This window comes from Pavona decussata, unplaced genomic scaffold, assembly GCF_977016875.1.
Source record: "Pavona decussata unplaced genomic scaffold, jaPavDecu1.1 SCAFFOLD_202, whole genome shotgun sequence".
NCBI lineage: Eukaryota > Metazoa > Cnidaria > Anthozoa > Scleractinia > Agariciidae > Pavona > Pavona decussata.
This window is the reverse complement of record NW_028145610.1, coordinates 483,106-507,857: the sequence shown is the minus strand read 5'-3', so window position 1 is coordinate 507,857 and position 24,752 is coordinate 483,106. Positions and strand designations below refer to the sequence as shown.

The 24,752-nt window shown below is 37.6% G+C and overlaps 1 protein-coding gene across 1 annotated transcript; it reads left to right on the top strand.

Annotated features, from left to right (window-relative positions):
• Positions 1 to 5,021: 5,021 nt before the first annotated feature.
• LOC146460989 (cannabinoid receptor 1-like) lies at positions 5,022 to 5,972 on the top strand. The gene has a single exon (XM_085087280.1). The coding sequence runs from the start codon at positions 5,022 to 5,024 to the stop codon at positions 5,970 to 5,972; it is 951 nt and encodes a 316-aa protein (XP_084943406.1).
• The last annotated feature ends 18,780 nt before the right edge of the window (positions 5,973 to 24,752 follow it).

The following is a 24,752-nucleotide window of genomic DNA, read 5'->3' as shown; positions in this document are numbered from 1 at the left end:
GCTGAGAGAAAAAGTTCTTTATCTGAACAACTGTTAGCCATTCTTCTCTGGAAAAGCGACGCTCATTTTGTTCATCTCGGGCGTTTCGCATGTCTGCAGAGACTTGTTTTGGGTTAGCCTTCAACCCCGTTCGTTCTCCTTAGTTAAACTTTGCTTTCAAGTAATCCTTTACATTTTCAGAAAAACGAGTTGGGGCACGTGGCTTTGAAAGGGCCCATCCTCGCGTGAGATTTGAGGGTCTGGTTGCCGGTTCTGAACCACGGGCGCTCTCTCTCGAATTATTAGAAGCTTCTTGACTGTCTTCATCTACTGTAGAGAAACGCGCGGCCCACTCTCTCCTTAGTCGATCATAAATACTTTAATCCATTGGCTTCTTTCCATGATCTCCGATTTCAATGTGTATTTCAACAGACAAGAAGTGGTGAACAGCATTGTTGACGAGATCGGCCTTCTACATCCCATTTACTACGACGTCTATGACCTTTGCCAGTACCGGAAAACCAACAAACTTTCACAGTTTAATGTTTCAATGCTAAAGAACATTCTAAAGAACTATGAAGTCCCATTTACAGCAAAGGACAGAAAGAAGGATTTGGTTCAGCACTTGGCTATCTTTGTTGAAAAATGTTCGTGTTTTCTGTAAAATTATTTAGCTAAGAGACAGAATAATATTTAGGGACACTCAGTTTTTAATGATTGCCTTCCATGCAGCTGCCTGTCGCTCTCGGAGATAGCAAACAGGAGAGCCGCTGAAAAGTCTAGCCTAAATAAAACCCCCGGGAAACAAACAAGATAAAGAAAAACTCTGCTAGCCTTAGCCTCTTGTAGCGGTATGCCGGTCAAGGACAAAATTGTCGCTACAAAGTTTACGATTTTCAACTGAAAATTGCAAATTTTCGCAGTTTCCTGCATTTTCTTCTTTTTACATTAGAATTCGCAGTTCCCGGCGAGACCATTCTGACGTCTCATTTATTGCAAGTTTCGTCAATTGTAGTTGCTGTTGAGACCTTTCTGAAGTCTCATTTCTATACATTTCGCAGTTTTTCGATATTTTTTTTACAGTTTTTGTTATTATTTTAGTAAAATTGCTGGTTTTCACATGACGTCATAAAAAACTGAAATTCATATCTAAACACAATTTTGGGTTTTTATCTTCATCACAAAATAAAATATAAAATACCATCGGCTTGCTTGTTTTCGAAAGGATAGCATTTTTTTTTAAAATAGAGCAGTTTGAATTTTAGATTTTTGCGCAGTGCGTGACAGAAGGATTGCTGCTCCAAACATGTCACGAATACATGAAAACATCAATTTGCCTCGTGTTTTATTAGGTCTCATCAGCTAACATTTAATAGAAACGTCTATGTTAATGTGTGAAAGTTCAGCAGAGAGAAGAAGGGCTTTGAAATAGCCAAGGTAAACTCCAGATGTTTTTGCTGGTTTCCGGCCGCCATGTTGGTGTCCCTCAGACGGAACACCAACATGGCGTCCCCGTAATTTTCCGTGGCACATTTTCTTGAATAACTCGGTTATGAGATATCGCACGGCCCTGTGGCTTTCACACGTTGTTTATGTATCACTCTTGTACAACATATCTATTTCTTGACTTTATCTATTGAATTATTAAGGATTAGATTTTTTTTACTTGCGTGACGATGTGTGAGGTGAAAACCACCAATACATCTTAGATGACGTAAAAGGGTTAAATAATGAGTTGCCCGGCATAAACATGTATGCCTTTGAAGTAGAAAATAAGCTAGAAATAATCAAGTAATTAACAGTACGTTAATAACAATAAAACTCTAGAAATTGAACTTAGTGCACGACTTCTTACTGTAGACGATGTTCTGTTTCCGGTTCGATCAGACCGGAAGTGTTGTTGCTGTCAGCGGTTGTTATTTGAAAACAAAGATGGACGACAACTTTCAAAAGTCTTTCCTCGACATAAATTCTGCAAATGATGACTGTTTGGTCGGCAGAGCGCCCGGTTGAATAACAGAACTAATTTCACGGAACTCTATAGAGTTGTTCAGGTTTTTAACCAGCATGATCGTCGCCTGCAAGCCAACAAATAAAGAACACGGATACCGTGACACGGCCATCAAATTTGCTGACAGTTTATCGGTGAAACATGAAGTCTTGGAAGCAAAACAGTGGAACTTTTAAGGTACGTTTTTAATTGTTTACCCTTTTAAAACGCATTTGTCTACTTTAAGTTGCGGTCAAGACAGAAAAAGTCAAAATTTTTTGCCTTGGGATGCCATCGCTGTCACACAACACGTGTCGGAAAATAAGAGATTTGCCCAAAATTGTTGCGGCCGTATCTTTTCGCAGTATAGAGATACACTAAATATTATTCCGCAGTTTAAGGACACTATCCTAGTACTCTTTGAAAAAATACACGAGACTTCCAGAGTAAGTCAGAATTTTGAGAAATGTTGGTTTTTGTTGCAGCACTTGACACGCTCCGTGCACGAATCGTTAACATCGCTATGTTTGATATGCCCTCCTTATAAAAGTTCTCAATAATATGAGTTCTATATACCATATTTGTAAAGAAGTATAGTGTATGTGTTCGTGGTATAAATGTAAGGTTTTTCGGATAAATATTATTTCGGCGGCAAACATCCGAAAACGGGTTAATTTCGACTCGGTGAAAGGTCGATTTTCGGGGATTCGGGAGGGTTGAACATTCGCCTCAAAATTTCGGGTCTTGTTAAGTTTAGAATCAAAAGAAATGTGTTTTCATTAATGTTATATCAACTTTGTCTGTTGCTGAAAATTTGAAGGAAATCGAACGACTGGCCCAAATTGACCGGTCGAATCTAACGCGGACTGTCTCTTAAGATCAAAAACAGTGTTTATCATTTCGCCTTCATCCCTCCGTATTTTCCGCTGAAACGCGTTGAAAGGAAGACACTGTACTTTGCCGGTGACTGCAATCAACCTGAACGTAAGTCGAAATATTTTTTTTGACCTAAAGGTTCACTCCAGCAAAAGTTCCCCACAATTAACGAGAGCATTTAAATGTACCTTCCTCTGCTACTGATTTTGTCTTTCTTTTCATAAGTTTAGCTCTTGGATTTTATGTAGGGCTAAATAAGATCAAGGTTAAAAAGGGTTACACGTCACCTTCCACTGCACTGAAGTTGCTTGAATTCTAGCACCGTCTTAGTGAGCAGAACGTGCTTTTTCTTTCATTTACGAAATGATTGCGAAATTCATGTGCCAAACGATGTTTTTTTTATTTCTTATCTAGTGTTTCTCCTGCAAATTGTTCCGCAACTTAGAACGACGCGTGAAAGAATGAAAAATGTCGAAACTAAGAGCCTTTTTCCTTTGGAAAGGAATGGTGTCGGGGAATTGAGCAATAAATGGAAGCTATTTTCCTTTGGAATAAACAGTTTGGGCCAAACTGTTTTTTTCCACTGGTGCAAAAGCTTCCATCTATTCCCCAATTCCTGGACGCCGTTCCTTTACAAATCACTGTCCACGAGAACAAATTTGCTTTACCTACTGAACTCGTGGAAGGAGAATGCTGAAATTCTGCAGTTGCAGTCAATCTAGACCAGACGTGACAAGTAATTTTTGAAATTTGAACGGAGGTTTAAAATTTTGAAATTCATGTCAGTTTTGAACATTACCAGTGAGATTTCAAACATTCCGTAAGCATGTAATTTTGAAGCAGCTTCTGTTGTTTTTAGGGTTAGGGGTATTTTCCGTCGTTTGTTCTATTGTTTTCTACAAAGTTTGAAAACCAATAACTTGTGACCTTATTTTACTGTTATTTTTGCGTTCATTTTCTTGCTCTGTAGCAAGATTACGTTTCCCTTAGAAAAAGAGAGAGATTTGGAATAACGAATGCAAAGCTTTTTGAATCAACCAAATAAAATCACTATCCGATTTTCGGTTATCTGTGTCAGTTGAGGACATTTGTGGCTAACTGACCCAGACTGGTCTCTACTGATAAGCATTGTTTTGACGATGAGTGTTAATTTTGAGTTTTGAATGGAAACTTGTCAAGAGTCCTGTGAGTCGTCCATTGGCCAAGATTTTCAAAAATACGAATAGAAATAGAATCCATTCTGAGAACAACTAACAAGGCCGAAACAGCTGTCCATGGCTGCCACTGCCCGGATGATATGGCCATGAGCATGCGTAAGGTACTGGCCAGACCGTGGGTTTTTGTCCGAGGGTGTCATTTGCTTTAATTGATCAACTTGAATCCGCCATCTTGGATCTTTTAGATTTCCCATAACGCGAAAAGTAATCAAAACCTAGAGGAACACACTGAAAACATAAAAGTTTCTGTGAGAATAATAATACGACTGCAAACGGCCAGTGACGTAATTTCCATGTCATATGACGTTCTCGTCCAATTTTACGGACGCTAAAGGAAACAGTTTTTTAATTTGCTATTTATCAACCAGGTTTCATTCTTATGAACAAAATGTTTCTTAAGGACGGTGCCTACTTTTGTTACTGCGCATACGTTTGTCGCATCTCGAGATACTCGGTTTTCCTATGGGTTGTGCCTACTAATACAGGGATATTTTTGCGCGTTTTAAAACTATGCATAGAAAAATAGAACTTAGCAAGTGCTTTCGGTATCCAAAAAGAAAATTGTGGGGAACCATGCATTTTACAGAGTTATTAAAGCTTCAATCAAAAAAAAGGGATACATTGCTTTGTATTTTACTTCTATTTAGAATAATTGGTTCGTATTTATCTCTAAAATTGCTTGGTCCCTCCAATTTTCTTTTTAGATTTCAATAGCCCTTGCTAAGATCTACTTTTTCCGCACGGTAATAATCCGCGCAAAAATACTTCAGTATTAGTAGGTACCGTCCTAAATTAAGGTAGTCTCAGAAGCTCCATGAGAGCCCAGGCATATATATTAAAAAAAAAAGTCTTATTCACACAACGAAAGGGAAAAAAGGAGAAAAGAACAACAAAAATTTATATATTTCTTCCAGGCGATACAACAAAATCACAGGTTCTGAGTTACTGCTGAGTACGCGATGGAATACAAAGGCGATGTAGCGTGTTTGGTTTCAGGAATATCAGTGTCCTTCCAAAAGAGTTACTTTTACTACACCAACTACCTTTTTCCATTGTCAATGCTGTTGAGCGTTTGGTGCTTTGTGGCCAATGCAGCTGTCATCATTGGGTTATTCAGGAGTGGAATAAAGACCCTTCGCCCTGGGTTGTTGTTTTTATGCAGCTTGACCTTGACTGACCTTCTTTGGGGCGCGACTGTTGCACCAATCGATGCTGGATTTAGAATGAAAAATACGATTGAAAAGCAGAGTCCTTGTGGAATTGACACGAAAACAACGGAGCTGCCTTTTATACTCTTCATTGCAACAACTAATCTCGGCTCAATGCTCAACCTTGCCGTAATCAGCATCGACCGCTACCTTGCTGTCAAGCACTTTTCCCAATACAAGTTTATGATGACCCGCTGCCGCGCCATTGCCGCTTGTTGTGTTGTCTGGGTGATAGCCATCACAATTGGCATTCTAGCACAAGTCGACCTTCTGTACCCAAAGCTCCCAGTTCCATTAAAACCACTCGTTTACTGGTCTGGTGCAGCCATCCTCGCAGTATCGGTACCTTTGATCGCCATTCTCCAGATTATGACCATTCGTGAACTTCGTCGCCATAACAACAATGTTGCTGAGATGATGGAGGAAGGAGGCCAAGCCAACCCTGTCCGCACTGCCAATGCCGCTATTGAACGCAGCCTAACCAAAGCATTAACATACGTGGTGGGTCTGCTAATCTTGACTTTCATCCCTACTGCTGCTGCCTTAGTAGCTACTATTATTACAAAGAAGCCTCTTACTCACCTTATGAATCCCATTCTATTTACTTTGGTCACCCTGGGTTCCGGTATTAACCCAATATTATATTATCGGGGAAATGAAAAAGTGAAACAAGGAATTCTGAAGCTTGTAAAGTGCCAGTAGTCGGCCTTTCGAACTTTTTGTCAATAAGCGCCTTTTGCTTAATTAATGCACACAATGTTTCATGTTAACCCTTTTACCGAGAGATAAACATTTAGATGAAATCTCTTAAAGTTTTAGTGACCACATCGGACCGTTTCGTGCGCAGGCCGTTCTAGTGTTCATTCTTTTAATAAAAATGACAGAAAAAAATAAACCCTATATGACTAATTTTCTAAGACCGCTTAATTTTATTAACAAAAAGGCGCTTATTGACAATTGAAAGAAGTACAAGGCCCACTACAAGCACTTTTGACACTGTTATAACTTGGCATGGGGTCTTCCAAAAATTAGTAGGTTTTCCCAAAACTACATGTGTTCAGAAAATATGTTCCAACCCACCAAAACTAAACAGAGGAAAACTCAATGAAAAAAGTTAAAAATCAATTTACATATTTTGTAAACTACAATTTACGTCTTGTGGGCTTGTAAAACGAAATTTACATGAATTTTACAGTTTAGTAAATCTCCTGTAAAAGGTAATTTACAGAGTAACTTTCAACGATGGCATTTTTTTAAGAAGAGGGAAAAAAGTGTAAACAATTGCAGCGACATTTACTCACAATATCCATAAGTGTAAATAACTTTTAAAGTTTTTGTCAATGGACCATGGAAATACTGCATAAATTCCGTTATGAAATTCCGTTACGAAATAGTGAAAATGGGAGACGTCTCAGATCCTGCAAATGTCTTGTAAATTAAGAAAGGGAGACTGTTCAGATGCTGTAAAAACAGTCGAAACTGTATTTAATGGTCACTCCCTATTAAGTGGTCAGTTGTGAAAGTCCCGAAAATTAGTACCCTTAATTACTGTAATTCTGACCTCCATTAAACGGTCACCTCTATAGGCGAATCTTTGTTTTCACTTTTTGCCTCATTAACATATGCTTATCGCTATCTGATGACGAAAATAAAATAAAAACGTTGAATATTGAAAGGGCATAACAGTTTCAGTTTTCTCTCAAAATTTGAGCTCAATACATAGAATAGTTTCGGAGAAATTCTCTTCTAAGACCTCGAAATTTTACAGAGAATGTATGGCTCATTAACTTTTTTGCCACCCAGCAATTTTGCAGTTTTTGATGGCTGATATTTCCTTCAATATTGCTTGCAAAGAGCTGAAAATTGCACAAATTTCTCAACATAATTAGCTCTTTCAACTTTTGCATTTAGTTCATATATACGGCCACGGCTTCTGTGAGTTAAGTCGTACGTATGCTAATGAGTAAAAATGTAAACAATGACGTCAGCAAAGATTCGCCTAGTATAAGCGGTCGCAGTCACCCTTTACTAAGTCCCAACGAGCTTTTTCTATTTTGTCGACCTGTTCTAAACGGTCACTTTGTAAATTCAAAGCACTCAAATACGGTAAAAAAAAAATTGCGCGTCAGGCAATTGAATTTCTAATGACCTGCAACACTGACTGCAAAAAAATTTATGGCGTTAATGTTTTACTAGTCCGTTTCTATACCAAGTTCTCCTTTGTCATACCATTTTATCGCTGAACTTTCTTAACAAAGGAAGTGATATTGTGAGCGCTTTGATGCATAAACTGTACTAAGTTATCAAGTGCTTTATAAAACGCACTTTTCTTGTGTTTGACATGTGTATTCTGTGCAACCTACTCCCTAAGAGTGACGGCTTAGTACGGGTTCGACTGTATCTTATATAAATATCGCAAAAGGAGACCTGCTCAGATTATGTAAATATCTCGTAACTCGAAAGCGAGAGACTGGTTAGAACTTGTAAATATCTTGTTAATTAAAAAAGATAGACTGCCTAGATCCTGTAAATAAAGGGAGACTGCGTAGATGCTGTTAATGTCTTGTAAATTGAAAAAGGGAGACTGTTTCACAAACATTCCATTGAAATTTGAAAAGGATACTGTACCCCTCATCATGTAAATCGAAAAGGGGAGACTACTAATGCTCTGTACAAAACAAATCAGTTTCAAAAGGGGGAGCGTAAAATCTTTAATTGTCGAGCCACATTCGCGTTCATTCACTTCGTTCAACCAAATTCAATGTAAAATATCCTAATCAGTTTAGGGATGGACACTCGAGGCCTGTGGCGAGTTTGCCTGCCCTCCGAAAAAAAGTGGAATCGAAATTATCGCGCACTAAAGCCTTTCTTCTGGCTTTGAGTTCATCGTGCGTTGTATCTTGACTTTAATCCGTTCATAAAAATCCCAACTGTAAATTCTAGAAAATAAGAACGTTATCGGAAAAATCAATTTCGTTGAATGATAGTTTTTCTGATGTCGATAATAGAATTAAATGCTAATTCGTTCTGTTGTTTTTTCTTTCTAACCATGCGCGTCGACAAGAATTAGGCTCCGCGAATTAGTAAATTAAACTTAATTGCGTCAGAGTGATTACTCAAGTGTTTTAGCGTATAGCCAATCATTTTCTATCGCTACATCTTCCTGTGGTGGACTCAGTGGACTCAGTCCTTCTGTTGGAGATTTAAGATTTCAGAATAGTTTCAGATCTTAAGCAATTTGTTTTTATACGAGTAAAGAGAACTGAGCGGGGTTCTTAATCAGTGAGCCACTCAGGAATCCACGGGTTCCCCCGGAGTCTTCGGTCCGCGGCCAGCAGCTTTGTGCCACATGCATGTTATGCGCCCTTGAGTCACGACTGTTGTGAGCTTCACTGGAGAAAAATGTCTGATTGGTTTAAACGAGACCACGTGACTTAGATCAGCGCGACGGTTGGAAAAAGACGTGCGCAGCCTGGGCATAACAACTGCCTTTTAAAATGGCGTCCGTTATAAAATCCAGTTATTTGTAAAATAGGAGTTTGCCTGAAAACTATAGCGTAAAATTTTGAATTGACCCGTTGCGAAATTCCTATAACGTAGTCTTTTGTACGTAGGTGTTTTAAGTTGTGCAAGTATTGAAAACAGCGGACGAACATAAAACGTTTATCGCGAGAATAGCGTGATGTCTTGTTTATACTCCGTAGTGCTGATTGCAAGCTATACGTGGGAACAAATGCTCATCCTGAAGAGCGAATCTTCTGGTTTAGGAAGAAAATCAGAGCAGGCGAAGAGTGCTATGTTCCCTCGAAAGAATTTAATGAGGCTGCGACTCGATTCTCGCGAAATAACCTAAATTCGATATAATGGGTTTGTCTTCGTCCTTTGTTGAGAGCCTCTGAAGAAGCAAATGAATATAATACTGGTAATATTCATGTCCACTATCCCATTCAACATTCGAGGGAGCTTTTTATTTGATAGGATAGGGAAAAATGTCCCTAATTACTGGCCCGCGGACGCCGTTTTCTCAAACGAATCTGATTACATTTCTACTGCAAAGGTATTTGCAATCTTTCCTCGTTTCCTTTTTCATATTTTATTTTAATAATAAAAATAGACATGAACACGTTTTTATAAGGGTTTATCTAGGACAACTGAAAAAGTTACAAAACGAACAGCATCATTTCGTCCTTAACGAGGCTCACAACTTTCTGGTCTTGGAGTGGATCGATCTTTTGAAATTAATATTTCGTACAGAAGACTTTCTTTCATTTCCCTCAAACTACAACACCTTTTTAAGCTATGATCAAGTGATATGGTTTTTGGTTTCCAGGAAACCGTTGTTACCATAGCAACGGCGATGGAAAACACTCTTTTTTAAATAGGGTCGATTATTTCCAAATCTAGTCCGACATTTTACAATGAAACTTTCGGAATTTAAACAACTCAACCTAGACAACTTGTGAACGACTTTAAAAAAAATCTGTAAGAGCGTTATCAGTAAATAAAAAATCATCTTTACGGGGTGATTTTAGTCATTGCCGTTTTTTTGTTAAATACTCATAAAAAAAAAAAAAAATTATCACTTTCACATTTATGTCCAAAGGTCATTTATCATAGCAAGACACTCTTAAAATATCTCGAGCTTTCTTAGTGGCTGCAATTTTATGGTCTTTGTGTTTCAAAACGGCTAAAATAAAAAAAAAGTCGAAAAGCTCATAATTTGCATAGATCGAAATATTTCAAACGTTATCAAGTTATAAGGTATCGAAACTTTAAATATGATATATGTATCATACATAACATCCCATCGGATACGTTTAAAAATGGAAAAATGGACGAGTAACCGGGGCAAGACAATTTTTAAGCGTTCTCTGGTGAAAAGTTTCAAACGATTTTACGAGCTTTCGATTGCTAGTCTGCAATCTTTGACAAGTGATGGATAAAAAGCGAGAACATGAAAAATATACAGCAAAAAGTGTGGAAAAAATTATAATAAAAACAATAAAAATTCTTAGCAGGAATAAAATGCTAAACTGAAGTTCACAGTAAAATAGAGTATTGTCTGGGTAATTGTTTCGCATAACCAGAGAACGCTTAAAAATTATATTATACCATCGGATGTCACCTTTCGGTAACAATAAGTAGCGCAAATTGTCAACAACAAATTTTGCTCTTACAAAGGGTTAATTAAGTTCGAAACGCCAGCACTCGGATCCGTTTATGGTGAAAAATTACCCTATCAACTGAGCTGATAAAACCGCCGACCGGTTAGCTCAGTTGATTGAGCATCGGACTACCGTGTGGGAGGTCGTGGGTTCAAACCCCGGCCGGACCAACACTCAGGGTCTTTAAATAACTGAGGAGAAAGTGCTGCCTTTGTAATGACATATGCAAATGGTTAGACTTTCTAGTCTTCTCGGATAAGGACGATAAACCGTAGGCCCCGTCTCACAACACTTCAATGTTCATAACCCTGTGGGACGTTAAAGAACCCAGACACTAATCGCAAAGAGTAGGGCATGGAGTTCCCGGTGTGCTGGTCTGGTCTTTGTGCTGTTTCATGATTTCATGGGTTGGGTGGGTAGGATGAGGTCGCTAATGGACATATGCTAATGTAAACCGCATTTGAATATATATTTGAATAGAAAAATGCGGTATTTAAATGCATTACCATTACCATTACAAAAATTCGTTTCCACTCCCCCTTCGACTCAGCACCACAGTTTCTTTAAAAAATACACTATTGTCTATTTAGCTTGATTTACAAAACAGCTCGCTTTCAGTTAACAACAACAAGGCACAGGAGCCAACTCTTCGTCAAATACAACACCATAATTAATTATTTCTCTATTTCACTCTACTCTGCGAGAGGCAGTTGTATTCAGAAACCCCTCAACGAAATATTTCAAGAAGTAGCCACCTAGCTCCTTCCTCAGCCCCCCTCCCCCCTCCCAAGACTTACAAAAAACAAATCGCTGCCGGCTTGAAATAAGCAGAAATGACCTCTCAACTAAAGTTTCCAAGGAGTACTCACTCACCCCCTTCATTGATCCCCCTGGATAAACAACAAACTATCAGAAAGCAAAAGACTTCTGTCCCTTAAGAATGTCGAAGATCAACGAAAACATACGAAGCCGACGGAGAGAACCAAGGCAATGTGCTGACGTTGCACCCCAAAAGTCGGTAACAAAATGTAAGGGTATTGCTTTGACGACGCCGAGCAAAAAAAGAAAAAAATGGTGTGAGAATTGGTAAGTTTCTTGCCTTCTGGTATCCGAGATGGCGTCGGTCAATTCTTCAACTTCTAGACGCGGTCTTATTACAAAAAACTGTCAGTCAGGAATAAATTTGATCTGCCGCTAATTATAACGGGACACGTTCAGGATGACTTTTAAAATTCGGTTAAGTGTTCATTTTCTAGCTAGCGACGAAAACGAATCAAAATCTAGATATTTAGTAAGTATTCTAATTTTACATAGTACAGTTTTACACCGTTCCGTAACTGCCTTGTAACTGTATATAATATCCACAGGTACAACACCAAGTATTCATCTAAGGTCAATTTCTATCGACCAAAACTAAGGACCAACATAGGCAAATTGACTTTTACAGATAAAGCCTCAAAATAATGGGAAACCATACCAACAAATTTGAAACATATCTCTACTAGCAGTCTTTTAAAAAAACAATACGAAACTCATCTTCTTCAGTGCCAGTTATAAACTCTTCCTTTTTCTGTTGTCTCAGTAACTTCGGTTTCTACCCATTGCCTAACTACCTTTATCATAAGAAACCAATGAATTACCTGAATACTATAGTGTATAATAATTTTTTTAAAGTTATATTTTATATTTTTACGTATTTTGCCTCTAGTTTTTGTCACTAGTTACTTACTGTTTTAATAGTTTAAATATTTGCTTCCTTTATGTTCAAATAAGCAGTTGCAGCCAACTCGAAAGTTCTGCTACTTTGCCTGCTGCACACAGCTGATTTCAATGTATGTATTCATTAGTTTATATATAACCCGTATCTATGTTTACTGTGTTGTTTTCTTCTCTGTTGTGCTTCTAACGAAATACTGTGAAACAAAATGATTTGATTTGATCAGCAAAAGCTAAGCCAAGTTCTGAAAACGTTGCCGAAGTATTTACAGGAAAGTGACTGAAGTCAACTGAATTCGCACACTCGATTTTCATAATCGATACCCATACCATAGTTTAAGAATTTATTGGTGGCTTTTCCAATCCAAATCTGGATCGCGCCAATTTACAATTAACTCATTTCCGGGGGTTCTTTGTTTATCGTCGTCATGGCATTATGGATTTAATCAAAATATCAATTATTACAAACATTCAATCCAAACCGAATAACTGGTGTGAGTTTCACATTTTTCAGTATCGGAGAAGTCGGTTGAAGGAGTGACTTAGAGTCTCTTAAAAACTGTATCGAAATATCTTAATTATATATAAAAGAAGCACATTACCATAATTATACTTGATTATATTGGAATTACTTTAAACACGTAGGGTAAATTAAACACATCTAATTTAACCAAAACAAGGGATCGATGCGCAAAAACTTTAGTAATTAACATATATTGAAGAAATTGTTCCCATGAATCAAAATCATTTTCGAGTTTGTTTCACCTTGCAGCTAGCTTCATTCTAAACAAATTACAAACGAAGAATTTTTACGCGATTTCATTGGGTATTCATGGAAATTCAGTTCCGTTAACCAGGTGTTGACAGTTTTGTCTTCAAGAGAAAATTTTTCTTGCCTGCAGCTGTGTCTTTAGCAATCAACTGCCACTAAGGAAGCGAAAATCACACGGAACCTTTAGCTACGTTTACTGTGTTCATTGTCTTGCTCTGTGGCAAGGTAACTTTCCCTTCGAAAAAGAGAGTGATTTGGAATAACCAATGCAAAGCTTTTTGAATCAACGAAATAAAATTCCTGTCCGATATTCGGTTATCGGTGTCAATGGAGGACATTTTAAGCTTATTGATTCCGACTTATCTGAGCAACTCATAACAATGGGTGGTTTTCATTTTGTTCCTCGTGCTCTGTGAAGTGCTAAAGTTTGCCAGTAAATTTTCATCCTCTTTTATTTTAAAGTAGAATGAAAATATGCACTACAAAGACTTGCTTATAATACCGTCGGAAATTAGGACGGCAGCTTTGTCTTCTCGTAGCTAAGGACTTAAACCAAAAACAGTGTTTATCATTTCGCCTTCATCCCTCCGTATTATCCACTGAAACGCGTTGAATGGAAGACACGGTACTTTATCAGTGAATGCAATCAACCTGAACGTAAGTCGAAATAATTTTTTAGCCTAAAAATTCACTCCAGCAAAAGTTCCCCACAATTAACGAGAGCAATTTAAATGCACCTTCCTCCGTTGCCGTTTTCTCTTTCTTTCCGTAATTTTAGCTCTTTAATAATATATGTGCTCTTCTGACATAACGAGCAAGGCTAAAAAGGGTTACACCTTCCACCCGGCACTGATGTTGCTTGAATTCTAGCACTGTCTTAGTGAGCGGCAGAACGTGCTTTTTCGTTTATTTTCAAAAGGCCAGGATTGCGAACTTAAAGGAACAGTATCACGCTATTTTTAGTAACACATTAAGAATCGAAAAGACGCTATCCGGTTGATAGCAGCCAAGATATAGTAACAAAATTCCAATAAAAGATTATCAGAATGCAAAGAAACTATTCAAGGATATTTTTGCCGGCAGATGACCAAGATAAAGAGGGGATCAAACTTGAAAACGTCGGGCCGACGTTTTCAAGTTTCGCTGTCGCAACGCATTAAAAATGGCCAGTTGTACTATATTTAGTTCAATCTTTCGTCTAAGAATCAGTATTAACATTTCTTAAAATTGGCGATTACGAATTTAATTAAAACAGCGTCCAAAGTTTAAAGTTAGTGAATTTTGGCCAAAACCATCACATCTCCCATGATACTGCCCCTTTAATGTGTCCAATGGTGTCTTTTTTTTATTTCTTGTATAGCGTTTCTCCTGCAAATTGTTCCGCAACTTTAGAGCGATGCGTAAGGGCGCCTTTCTTTGGATACTAAACTGTTTATTCCACAGGTGCAGAAGCTTACATCTATTCCTCAATTCCTCGACGACCTTCCTTTACAATCGATTCACAAATAACTGTCCACGGAAACAAATTTGCCTTAGCTACTGAACACGTGCAGGGAAAATGAAATTCAGTTGCAGTCAATCTGCATCAGCCGTGACAAGTAATTTTTGAAATTTGAACGGAGGTTTGAAATTTTCAGGAAATTCATGTCAGTTTTGAACATTACCAGCGAGATTGCAGAGTTTCCGTAGAAATTTCCCTAGTGTATTAAACGACATTAAGTATTTCAACAATAACAATTGTTTCCCAAGTATTTTTTTTTTTCAGTTAATGCGTCTTTTTTGGAAATATTTCCAGAAAAATCTTCAAGATTCCATTCCAATGTGCACATCACATATTCATTTCATTATCAGACTGATATTGGTCTTGTATGACGTAGTATAGACTTTTAGTGTTTTTATATTTTTATATCTAGCTACGAAAACGACTCGGTAAAGATTAATCCTAAGCTTTCGACAACATTTTTAAAGTATTTGCTGAACTCAAAATGTCATGATTCATGCGAACTCAGCCCATTTTATTTTTCAAAGACAAAGATCATAGTTTAATAATTGGGTGGTGGTTTTTCTAATAACGGCCTTATTGCGGTTTTCGACGCCATTTTGACGAGTAGGCAAACACGTCTTGAAATAACAGTGTTTGTATGGAAATCCGAGGTGAATAATTTTCATAAGACCTCGCCTCTGCAAAATTCATGAATTGGAAACTTTAGGCACTATGCAAAGGATTTTGCAGAAAATATCTGAGGAGTGTAGCTGTGTTAGAAAGCATCTAGTTGCGTTATGAAATTTTCATATATTTGTCTGTATAGCGAAACAGCCGTGAACTGCTACTAAAAATAGTTTGAGCGAAAAAATACAGGGAAATGTATGGAAAGTATGGAAAACACGACTGGACGCTTTCCGGCACAGCTACATCCCTCCAATTTTTTTTCTTAAAATGCTTTTCCTAGTGCCAAAAGTTGCCAATTCATGACTTTTTCAGAAGCCATGTTTCAGGAAAATTATTTAACATAGCATTTCTATACAAACACTGTTATTTCAAGATTTGTTTGCTCACTGATCAAAATGGCGTCGAAAACTGACTCGCCCAAAATTTGCAATCTACTGATTTTCGGAGGTTCTTTGTTTATTGTCGCCATGGCAATACATATTTTATCAAAATATCGATCATAACAAACTTCAATTCAAAGCGAATAACTGATGTGAATTTCACATCTCTTAGTAAAGACTACTTAATAATTGGTGGAAAAAGTGAGTTTTTGTTTATTGAGCTTGTTCCGCCTTCTGACTTCATTCTAAACAAATTGTCACAGTCGGGTCATATTCATGGAAACTCAGTTCCGTTAACCAGGTGTTGACAGTTTTCGTCTTCAGCAAGAGAAAATTTCTGAGGCCTGCAGCTGTGTCTTTAGCTATCAACTAGCACTAAGAAAGCGCAAACCATACGAACCTTTGGCCACCGCATTTTCTCAGTGGTGTAGCAGCTCTCGTAAGCTTGTAATTGTGTAGCAGTTTCTTTTGTTTTTAGGGTTAGGGGTATTTTCCCGTTGTTTGTTCGATTGTTTTCTACAAAGGTTGAAAACTAATCACGTGTGACCTTATTTCACTGTTATTTTTGCATTCATAGTCTTGCTCTATAGCAAGATTACGTTTCCCTTTCGAAAAAGAGATTGATTTGGAATAACCAATGCAAAACGATTTGAATCAACCAAATAAAATCTCTGTCCGATTTTCGATTATCGATCTGTGTCAGTAGAGGACATTTTTGGCTAATTGACCCAGACCAAAGATATAATATAGGGGAATGGTTATGAAGCCAAACAAGTTTCTTTGTTATATGTTTTGTTAACATTTTCGGCCTTGACCGTGCACAAACCACAATAGATTTTGAAATGAGTTAGAGAAACTGACCAATAGAAACGGTCCTATTAAAATACTCAGTCGTAGTGTGAACGTTAAATCAAAGGATTGAACACGGCTGCGCCCCTTCCAACATAAATTGCAGCACCATTGTTATCAACTTTGAACACGGTAAGGTTTCATAACCAGTCCCTCCATTAACTATGCCCAGGCTGGTCTCTACTGATAAGCATTGTTTTGACAATGAGTGTTAATTTTGAATGGAAACTTGTCAAGAGTCGTCCATTAGCCAAGATTTTTACAAATATGACTAGCAGTAATCGGAGAGTAGGAAAGTGCGTTCGGCATTTCAAAGGGGAAATATTGTTTTTTGGTTATTGGGATAGATGAATATGCCTATGGTATGTTGTCAAATAAAGGGTTATGGCGTATTGTGAAACCTGTATTTACTCTGTGTACGAAAAGGTTTTAAAGGCTAGTTATATCGTATGGTTTTTGAGCAGGCAGTCGTGGCAGTCCATCGGGCGTGTACATATACAAGTTTTACTGTAGTTGGGATAATTGTTTTTTATCACTGGCTCTCCTTTTACCAAGTATCCTCTACTTGTCATATTCTGAAACACTATATTTTCTCTTTAAGTTTTTAATCTATTTATATTTTGACTGTTACTGTGTGTCACAGTTGAAACATTGTGCAGATCATTTATGTACCCAATAAATAATGTCTGCTGTATTTCCTGCTGAAGAGTAGGAGTTATAATTGTAGCTTGCAGTCAATTAGCATTAGATTCTGTGATATGAATGACACAGTTAAAGGCATTAGCAACAGCTTGCATGATGAGATGATCACACCAAGTACCAGGTATTGACATTTGCTTAATATAGTTTTCCCAGGTATCATCAGAAATACTTGCAAAATATAGTTCCGGGTAATTATGTAAATGACTTATCCTGGCCATGCGAACTTCTACATTTAGGTCTGCAGTTCCATAAAGTTGATGTGAAACTGATTTGAAAAAGCAATCACCAGATCCCCCGACATCATGTGGTATTAAACCTATTTGTGCAAGCCTTTGACTTAAACAATTCCACAGTGAATCAGCTCTATTACGATCCATACCTCCCTTCAAGACCCTTATAGACCCCATATAGACCCCTTATAGACCCCATCTTAGTCACTTTTGGAAAAATATAATTTTCGCGATCCCAATTAAGTCACTTTCTATTTATGCATCTACTTTAACAATCCTTTAAATAGGTCATCCTGAACTGAATGGACTTTGTTCATAAATGAGGACCGGTGGTTTTGTGCTATTGTGTAACTGGTTTATTGGAGTTGTGGTTTTAAGAACGGAATGTAATGCGAGGTGATTGTTACATTTAATAAACAATTTTCTGAACTTTTTAACCGAGACCATATTGAAACCCTACTTAATAGAATTTTCTCACCCCAAAAATCCGAAAATGTGCGACCCCATTCAAGTAATTCTTTTGAAAATGCAACCCCATTCTAGTCAATCCACTCGTGAAAATGCGACCCTCTTATAAGGAAGTAACCCCCAGGGGGTGGGGGTGTCTAGTAGTAATATATCAAACACGAGGAAGAGTGTTTCATCAAGGCGTCTGATATTCACTCACACAATACCAGGTATGCCTCAAATCTTAATTTTCATGTACCACATGTAAGATCAAATTATGGCAAACACACATATAAGTTTGCTATAACCAAAGTGTGGGAAAAGACTCCTACTAACATAAAAACATTTAGCTACTTCAAGTTCAAAAAAAGAATATAAAAGATTTCTGCTCAACTCTCAAGGGTAATATAACTATGTATATTTTGATATAAAAATAACAGTTCCATATGATCGTCCATAGTTAACATGGCACCAAACACACACTAATATTAATATTTCCATTTTTAATATAGCGGTGGTTAGCTCGAAAGCTAAGCTCCTCTGACCACCGTACACTACTACCAAAACCATTAACTTCTTTCTTTTCTCCTTTTATTTGTTATTTTATTCCTATGTTCCTATATACAATGTAAATACTATATCCAAGTGTAAATAAATTGAAACCTTGAACCCTGCAGTGAAAATACCACTTTCGACATATGGGAAAACATTCATATTCGCAATTGACCACGTTGTGCAGGGTTTGTAATGAACGGTCAACAGGAAACGAACAGAGATTATACTTTACCTGTAATGTTACCCTTTTCCACTTTCGACAGTTACAATTTCACGGTCATCACAGAAACATTACCCATACCCTAAACCCATACCTAACCCTAATCCTAACTCTAACATTAAACCTATCTAGACCGGGGGAAAGGGGGTTGACCGAGGCGACTTTGAACGAGGAAACTTTTAAGTTTTTGCGAAAACACCACAAAACTTGAATTGAGAAATTTATCAAGCAACAATTTGATGTGGTTGGTTAACGTTCATTGACTTTGATTTTTCCATGGAAACCAATTCTTGACAATGCGTTTTTCCAGAAAGTGGAAAAACCCATTTTAACTGATGAAATAAAATTACTATCCACCATCTTAAATTTCTCAATTCTCCAAACCTATCAACAGGACTTATTTTTCTCAAACAGCTAACAGCTCCTTTCATAGAATTTTTCCATGCAAACCGTTAATTAGGTACAGAACTTGACACCATCTTAAAAGGATTTATAACAAAATACAAATGTCAAACACATATTAACATGAGAGGGGTGAGCTTAACAGACGTGGATCTAGACTCTCATATGCTCTCATAGACTCTCATATATGTTGACATTTGCAATCATGTTACTCTCCAAAGTCTCACGACGTTACGGCCGTACCACGTAACTCAATTTACATACATCGTGTTTGTCAATACTTTGACATTTGCAACCATGTTTCTCTGCCAAAGTCCTACGAAGTTACGGCTAAATCTTCAGATGATAGGCCACCCTCTTATTTTTTCAAGTAAATAACTAGAGACCCATGCCTTAATTTTCTTGAGGGGAATACAAGTCAAGATGTAATCCATGCAGGTTATTTTTACGGTATCATATTGGTGCGAGCGAAAACTGAAAAAAAATTACATAAAAATAGAAATGTCATCGTAATTGCATGCAGCAAAGGACGGAAATTTCCCCCTGTGAGAGTTATCTCTCGAATATAAGTGATACCAGCATATTTTAGTTACTAAAAACATGTTTGTTGTTTATTTTTATGTTCCGTTTTCTATTAATGGAACTCTGATTACAAAGAAGGGAAAAACGGAAATCTGAAATTGAAAGGAATTATAAACTGAAGGCAGTCAGAACTTTTTTCTTTCTTTTTTTCTCTGATCCTAGAGAGGATTAGAAATGAAGATTCGAAATGTAACATGTTCAAATCCCAAATACAAACGAGAAAAGGGAAAAACATTTTTTCCCTGCCCACCAAAAAAAAGGGGGGGGGGGGGGGTGAAGGAAGGAAACTGCTGGCTAGTTAAAGTAACAATTGAACAAAACCAGTCTAGATTCCGGTTTTTCACAAGCCACTTTGGCAAATTCATAAAAGTTAATCCAGATTATTTACAGTTACAGTTGTGTTGCAGTTTTAAGTATATGAGAGTCTAGATCCACGTCTGTTAAACTCACCCCCCACCCCCATTCCTCACCCCTCACCCCCTACCCCTCACCCCTCACCCCCCACCCCCCACCCCTCACCCCTCACCCTCACCCCCCACCCCTCACCCCTCACCCCTCACTCCCCACCCTCCACCCCCCACCCCTCGCCCCCGGAATAGACCTGCCGCGTATCAATCGACAGCCAGTCACGGGTCATGAAATAACATCTATTGCTTTTCTAGGTCTTCATCTTCTGTTCTACAGAAAAACATTCAAGACGTAGGTTAATTTTATGCCCGAAACAGATCTAGAACAACATGCTATAAACGCAAATTTTTAATAACCAAATTTTCGAACTGAAATACCGGCAATTTTACCCATGGGCGATAACTTAGATTACCATAAAATGACTTTCTATGGCTTCACTGTGTACTTATCAATCATAACATCAAAACAAAACTTTGGGTAAATTATTTTAAGTGACCCGCAGGGCCTCAGATTTATCACCTAACATGTCGAAAATCTGGCATTTGCAGCGAAAAGAGAATCAAAAACGTGCGCCAATTTGAGACACAAAGGTACGGAAACTAAGCTGATACCTTAATGAAAAATTAAACATAAGTTTTGGCCATCTTTTTCATCTATTCCCGCTTGATACAAGCATATTAGTGTGTCGACGACAAAGTTTTCAGTGTTTCATGGGTGTCAGTAAAAAAACGCGGGGCCGGGGTCGGGGTCGGGGTCGGGGTCGGGGCCGGGATCTCTTTTCTTTTTCTTTTTTTTTTTTTCTTTTTTTTAACTTTCTTTTTTATTTTCAACATCACAGGTCATTTGTGGGTCAAATAAGGATTAAAGCCAACATAAAAAGTAAAGTCTCTAAAGCTTAGGATAGGTCATCGGTGACAACACTCGCCGTATTTTGGCGGACATTGCTTCCGTGAATTGACTACCTTTTATTCTTCCAAGAAACGAAATGAGGCAAAAAAAAAAAGGTACGAGACAGTAAATTTCCTTGAACTAACAAATTCGTGAACTAGAATGTGCATGAACTTACTATAAACACCCCCGCCGCCTTCCATGATCGTGTTCGTTTGTTACAGTCAATCCATGTCACATGTGACTATTATTTCCGAAAATGAAATAAACATGCATTCGAATTCCTTTGTAAAGCTCGGCATTTGAAAAGAATGTAGAACATTTCTCTGGAAATCTTTCCGAAAAATACGTATTAACTGACAAAAAGAAAAACGATTCAAAATACTTGGGAGACAATTGTTATTCTTGAAATACTTGTGCTGTAATGTAAAGAAAAATTAATAATTTTATACCGTCAATAAACTAGGGAAATTTCTACGAGAACTCTGAAATCTCATTGCCGACATCAAAACTGACATGTAAATAAGCCTTATCACGGTTTTCGACGCCATTTTGACGAGTAGGCAAACAGGCTTGAAATGGAAATCCGATGTCAAATAATTCCTACTGCAGCTGCCTTAGTAGCTTCTCTTATTACAAGTAAGCCTCTTAGTCGCCTTACGAATCCCATTCTATTTAAAAGGTAGTCAATTCACGGAACCACTGCCGCCAGAATACGGAACTGCATCGAGTGTTGTCACCGATGGCCTATCCTAAAAAATATAAGCTAGTAAGCTTTAGAGACTTAACTTTTTTATATCGGCTTTAATCCTTATTTGACCCACAAATGACCTGTGATGTTGAAAAAAAAAAAAAGAAAAGAAAAAAAAGTGACCCCGACCCCGACCCCGACCCCGACCCCGACCCCGATCCCGCGTTTTACTGACACCCCTATTGGTCAGTAACGGGTGTCAGTAAAACGCGGGGTCGGGGCCGGGGTCATTTTTTTTCTTTCTTTTTTTTTCTTTATTTTTTTCTTTTCTTTTTTTTTTTTTTTTTCTTTTTTTTCCAACATCACAGGTCGTTTGTGGGTCAAATAAGGATTAAAGCCAATATAAAAAAGTTAAGTCTCTAAAGCTTACTAGCTTAGGATAGGTCATCGGTGACAACACTTGATACAGTTCCGTATTCTGGCGCGACTTTGGTTCCGTGAATTGACTACCTTTTATCCTTCCAAGAAACGAAATGAGGCAAAAAATACAAGGTACGAGACAATATATTTCCTTGAACTAACAAATTCGTGAACTACAATGTGCATGAACTTACTATGAACACCCCCTGCCGCCTTCTCGTTTATTTCCGAGAATGAAATAAACATGCGTTCGAATTCCTTTGTAAAGCTCGGCATTTGAATAGAATGTAGAACATTTCTCTGGAAATATTTCCAAAAAAGACGCATTGACTGACAAAAAAAAAAAAAGATTCAAAATACTTTAGAGACAATTGTTATTCTTGAAATACTTGTGCTGTAGTATAAAGAAAAATTCATAGTTTTATACCGTCAATAAACTAGGGAAATTTCTACGAGAAATCTGAAATCTCATTGCCGACATCAAAACTGACATGTAAATAGGCCTTATCACGGTTTTCGACGCCATTTTGACGAGTAGGCAAACAGGCTTGAAAAAACAGTGTTTGTATGGAAATCCGATGTCAAATAATTTTCATAAAACATCGCTGCTGAAAAATTCATGAATTGTCGTTTTCGGAAAGATTTCCAGAGAAATGTTCTACATTCCATTTAAATGCTGAGCTTTACAAAGGAATTCGAACGCATGTTTATTTCATTCTCGGAAATAATAGTCACGCGTGACATGGATTAACTGTAACAAACGAGCACGATCATGGAAGGCGGCGGGGGTGTTCATGATTTCATACACATTCTAGTTCAAGAATTTCTTAGTTCAAGGAAATATATTGTCTCGTAGAAGAATAAAAGGTAGTGAATTCACGGAACCAATGTCCGCCAGAATACGGAACTGCATCGAGTGTTGTCACCGATGACCTATCCTAAGCTAGTGAGCTTTAGAGACTTTTTAAAACTTTTTTATATTGGCTTTAATCCTTATTTGACCCACAAATGACCTGTGATGTTGAAAAAAAAAAAGAAAAAAAAAAAAAAGAAAAAGAAAAGAAAAAATAAAGAAAAAAAAAGGAAAAAAAAAAAAAGAAAAAAAAATGACCCCGACCCCGACCCCGCGTTTTACTGACACCCGTCAGTAACGCTACTGAACTTTCGATCTATAGATTTTTCTACTGCGTATGAAAAATGCTTCCTTTTAAAAATGTCGCTTCATTTTTTTCTTATGAGAAAAACTATTTGTGCCCGTGACAGTCTGTCACGCCATCTTTTTTGCGCTTCGATCGCCAAATCTCAAGAAAATGCTGATAAATCTGAAGCCTAGCGGGTCATTTATTTTCATTTACCCATAGCTTTGTTTTTATATTATGATCAATAGGTATACAGTGAAGCCATAGAAAGTCATTATAGGGAAATCTAAGTTATCGACCATAGGTAAAATTGGCAATGTTTTTGAGCTAAAATGTGCTTGTTGAAAATTTGCATTTTTAGCATGTTCTTCTAAACCTATTTCGGACGTAAAAGTAACTTAGGTTTTAAATGTTTTCCCGTGAAACAGAAGAGGAAGACCTAATAAAGCAATAAATGTCATTTGAAGGTTAGTAACAGTCTGCGGATTGATACGCGAGCCGTCGAAAGTTAAGGAAAATTCCATCCCGCCGAAAGCGGACTTTGAGCTCAACTGAGACAAATTAAGAGCGACTCTCCATAGGGACCGAGTGAGATTGAAAAAATGTGGCACAAGGTTGGAAAAATGGACCCCTTGATATTTCGCCCAGAGATAACCTATGGTATGCTGAGAATCGTGATATAAGTTTTAGGTTCTAGAGTTTTTACATTTTTGAGAAAATTACGAAAAACCGTCGACAACCGGTGAAGCCGAAAAATCACAGGAATGAGGTCAAATTTCATGATCAGATAATCGAGCTCGCGTGAAGGCGCATAGCAAATTATGGTTTTCCTTAGTTTATAATGTTATTCAGGAGGTATTGCTAAGCTGCTTTGATGATAGTTTAGACTTACAATTGTAATTCCGAATTTCTGGGGAGCAAGCGAAGAGAACCGAAATTTGTAGACTTAGAAAATCAACAATTCCATACCATTTTCAAACATCTCAAAACATACTCGGTATAATGTAGAATTCTTTCAAAATTCAATTCTAGCAAGTAAAAGAGCTGTTTGTGAACGTGATATAATTTTTTTCTTGGCAAAAGTTATTTGTGAGGCGAGCGGTCCCATGAAAGTTGACCCAATTTGACCTTTCGAAGAGATCTTGTTTAACCAGGAAATGTAAACAATTCTACTATCCTTAGCTCGCTTTCTGAGCAAACCATTGTAAAACCCTGCCATTTCCCATCAAAACTACCCAGTTAACCTGAGATAATACTTCGGTTACAGCTTACCTTCCAAATGGGTGTTTGAAGGCAAATAATTTTGATGTTCTTCGCTAATTTTCCCGTGTCTTGCTTCCGTACTTAGCCACCTGCCTTTTCATTACTACGGCATTTTCTAAGCGTCACCTTTCCCTGGCTTGTTTAATATTTTTGCAGGACCTGGATCCATGTCTTGCATATAAAGCATCCTCTGGTTATCTACTGAGTTTTGTATGGAATATTTCTAATGAAAAGAGGCAAGAAAGTGAAGGAACTAATTGAACTGAAAAACAGAGGCAGATCAATGTCACGCAATCTTTACATCCAAGTGATCACGTGCCGCAAATACATCCGCGTGGATATTTTTGTCTTGCTCTTGCTCATTTCTTCATTTTCTTCCTTACTACCATACAATGATTTTTTTGTAACTTTTTTATCTGTAACCACAAGCCTATTCGAAGGAGAGTTCTTTGTATGCAATACTTTGAATCGGTGTATATACAC

What these genes read in the sequence shown, in the direction of transcription:
- LOC146460989 (XM_085087280.1), top strand. Translation starts at nt 5,022, where the DNA reads ATGGAATACAAAGGCGATGTAGCGTGTTTGGTTTCAGGAATATCAGTG.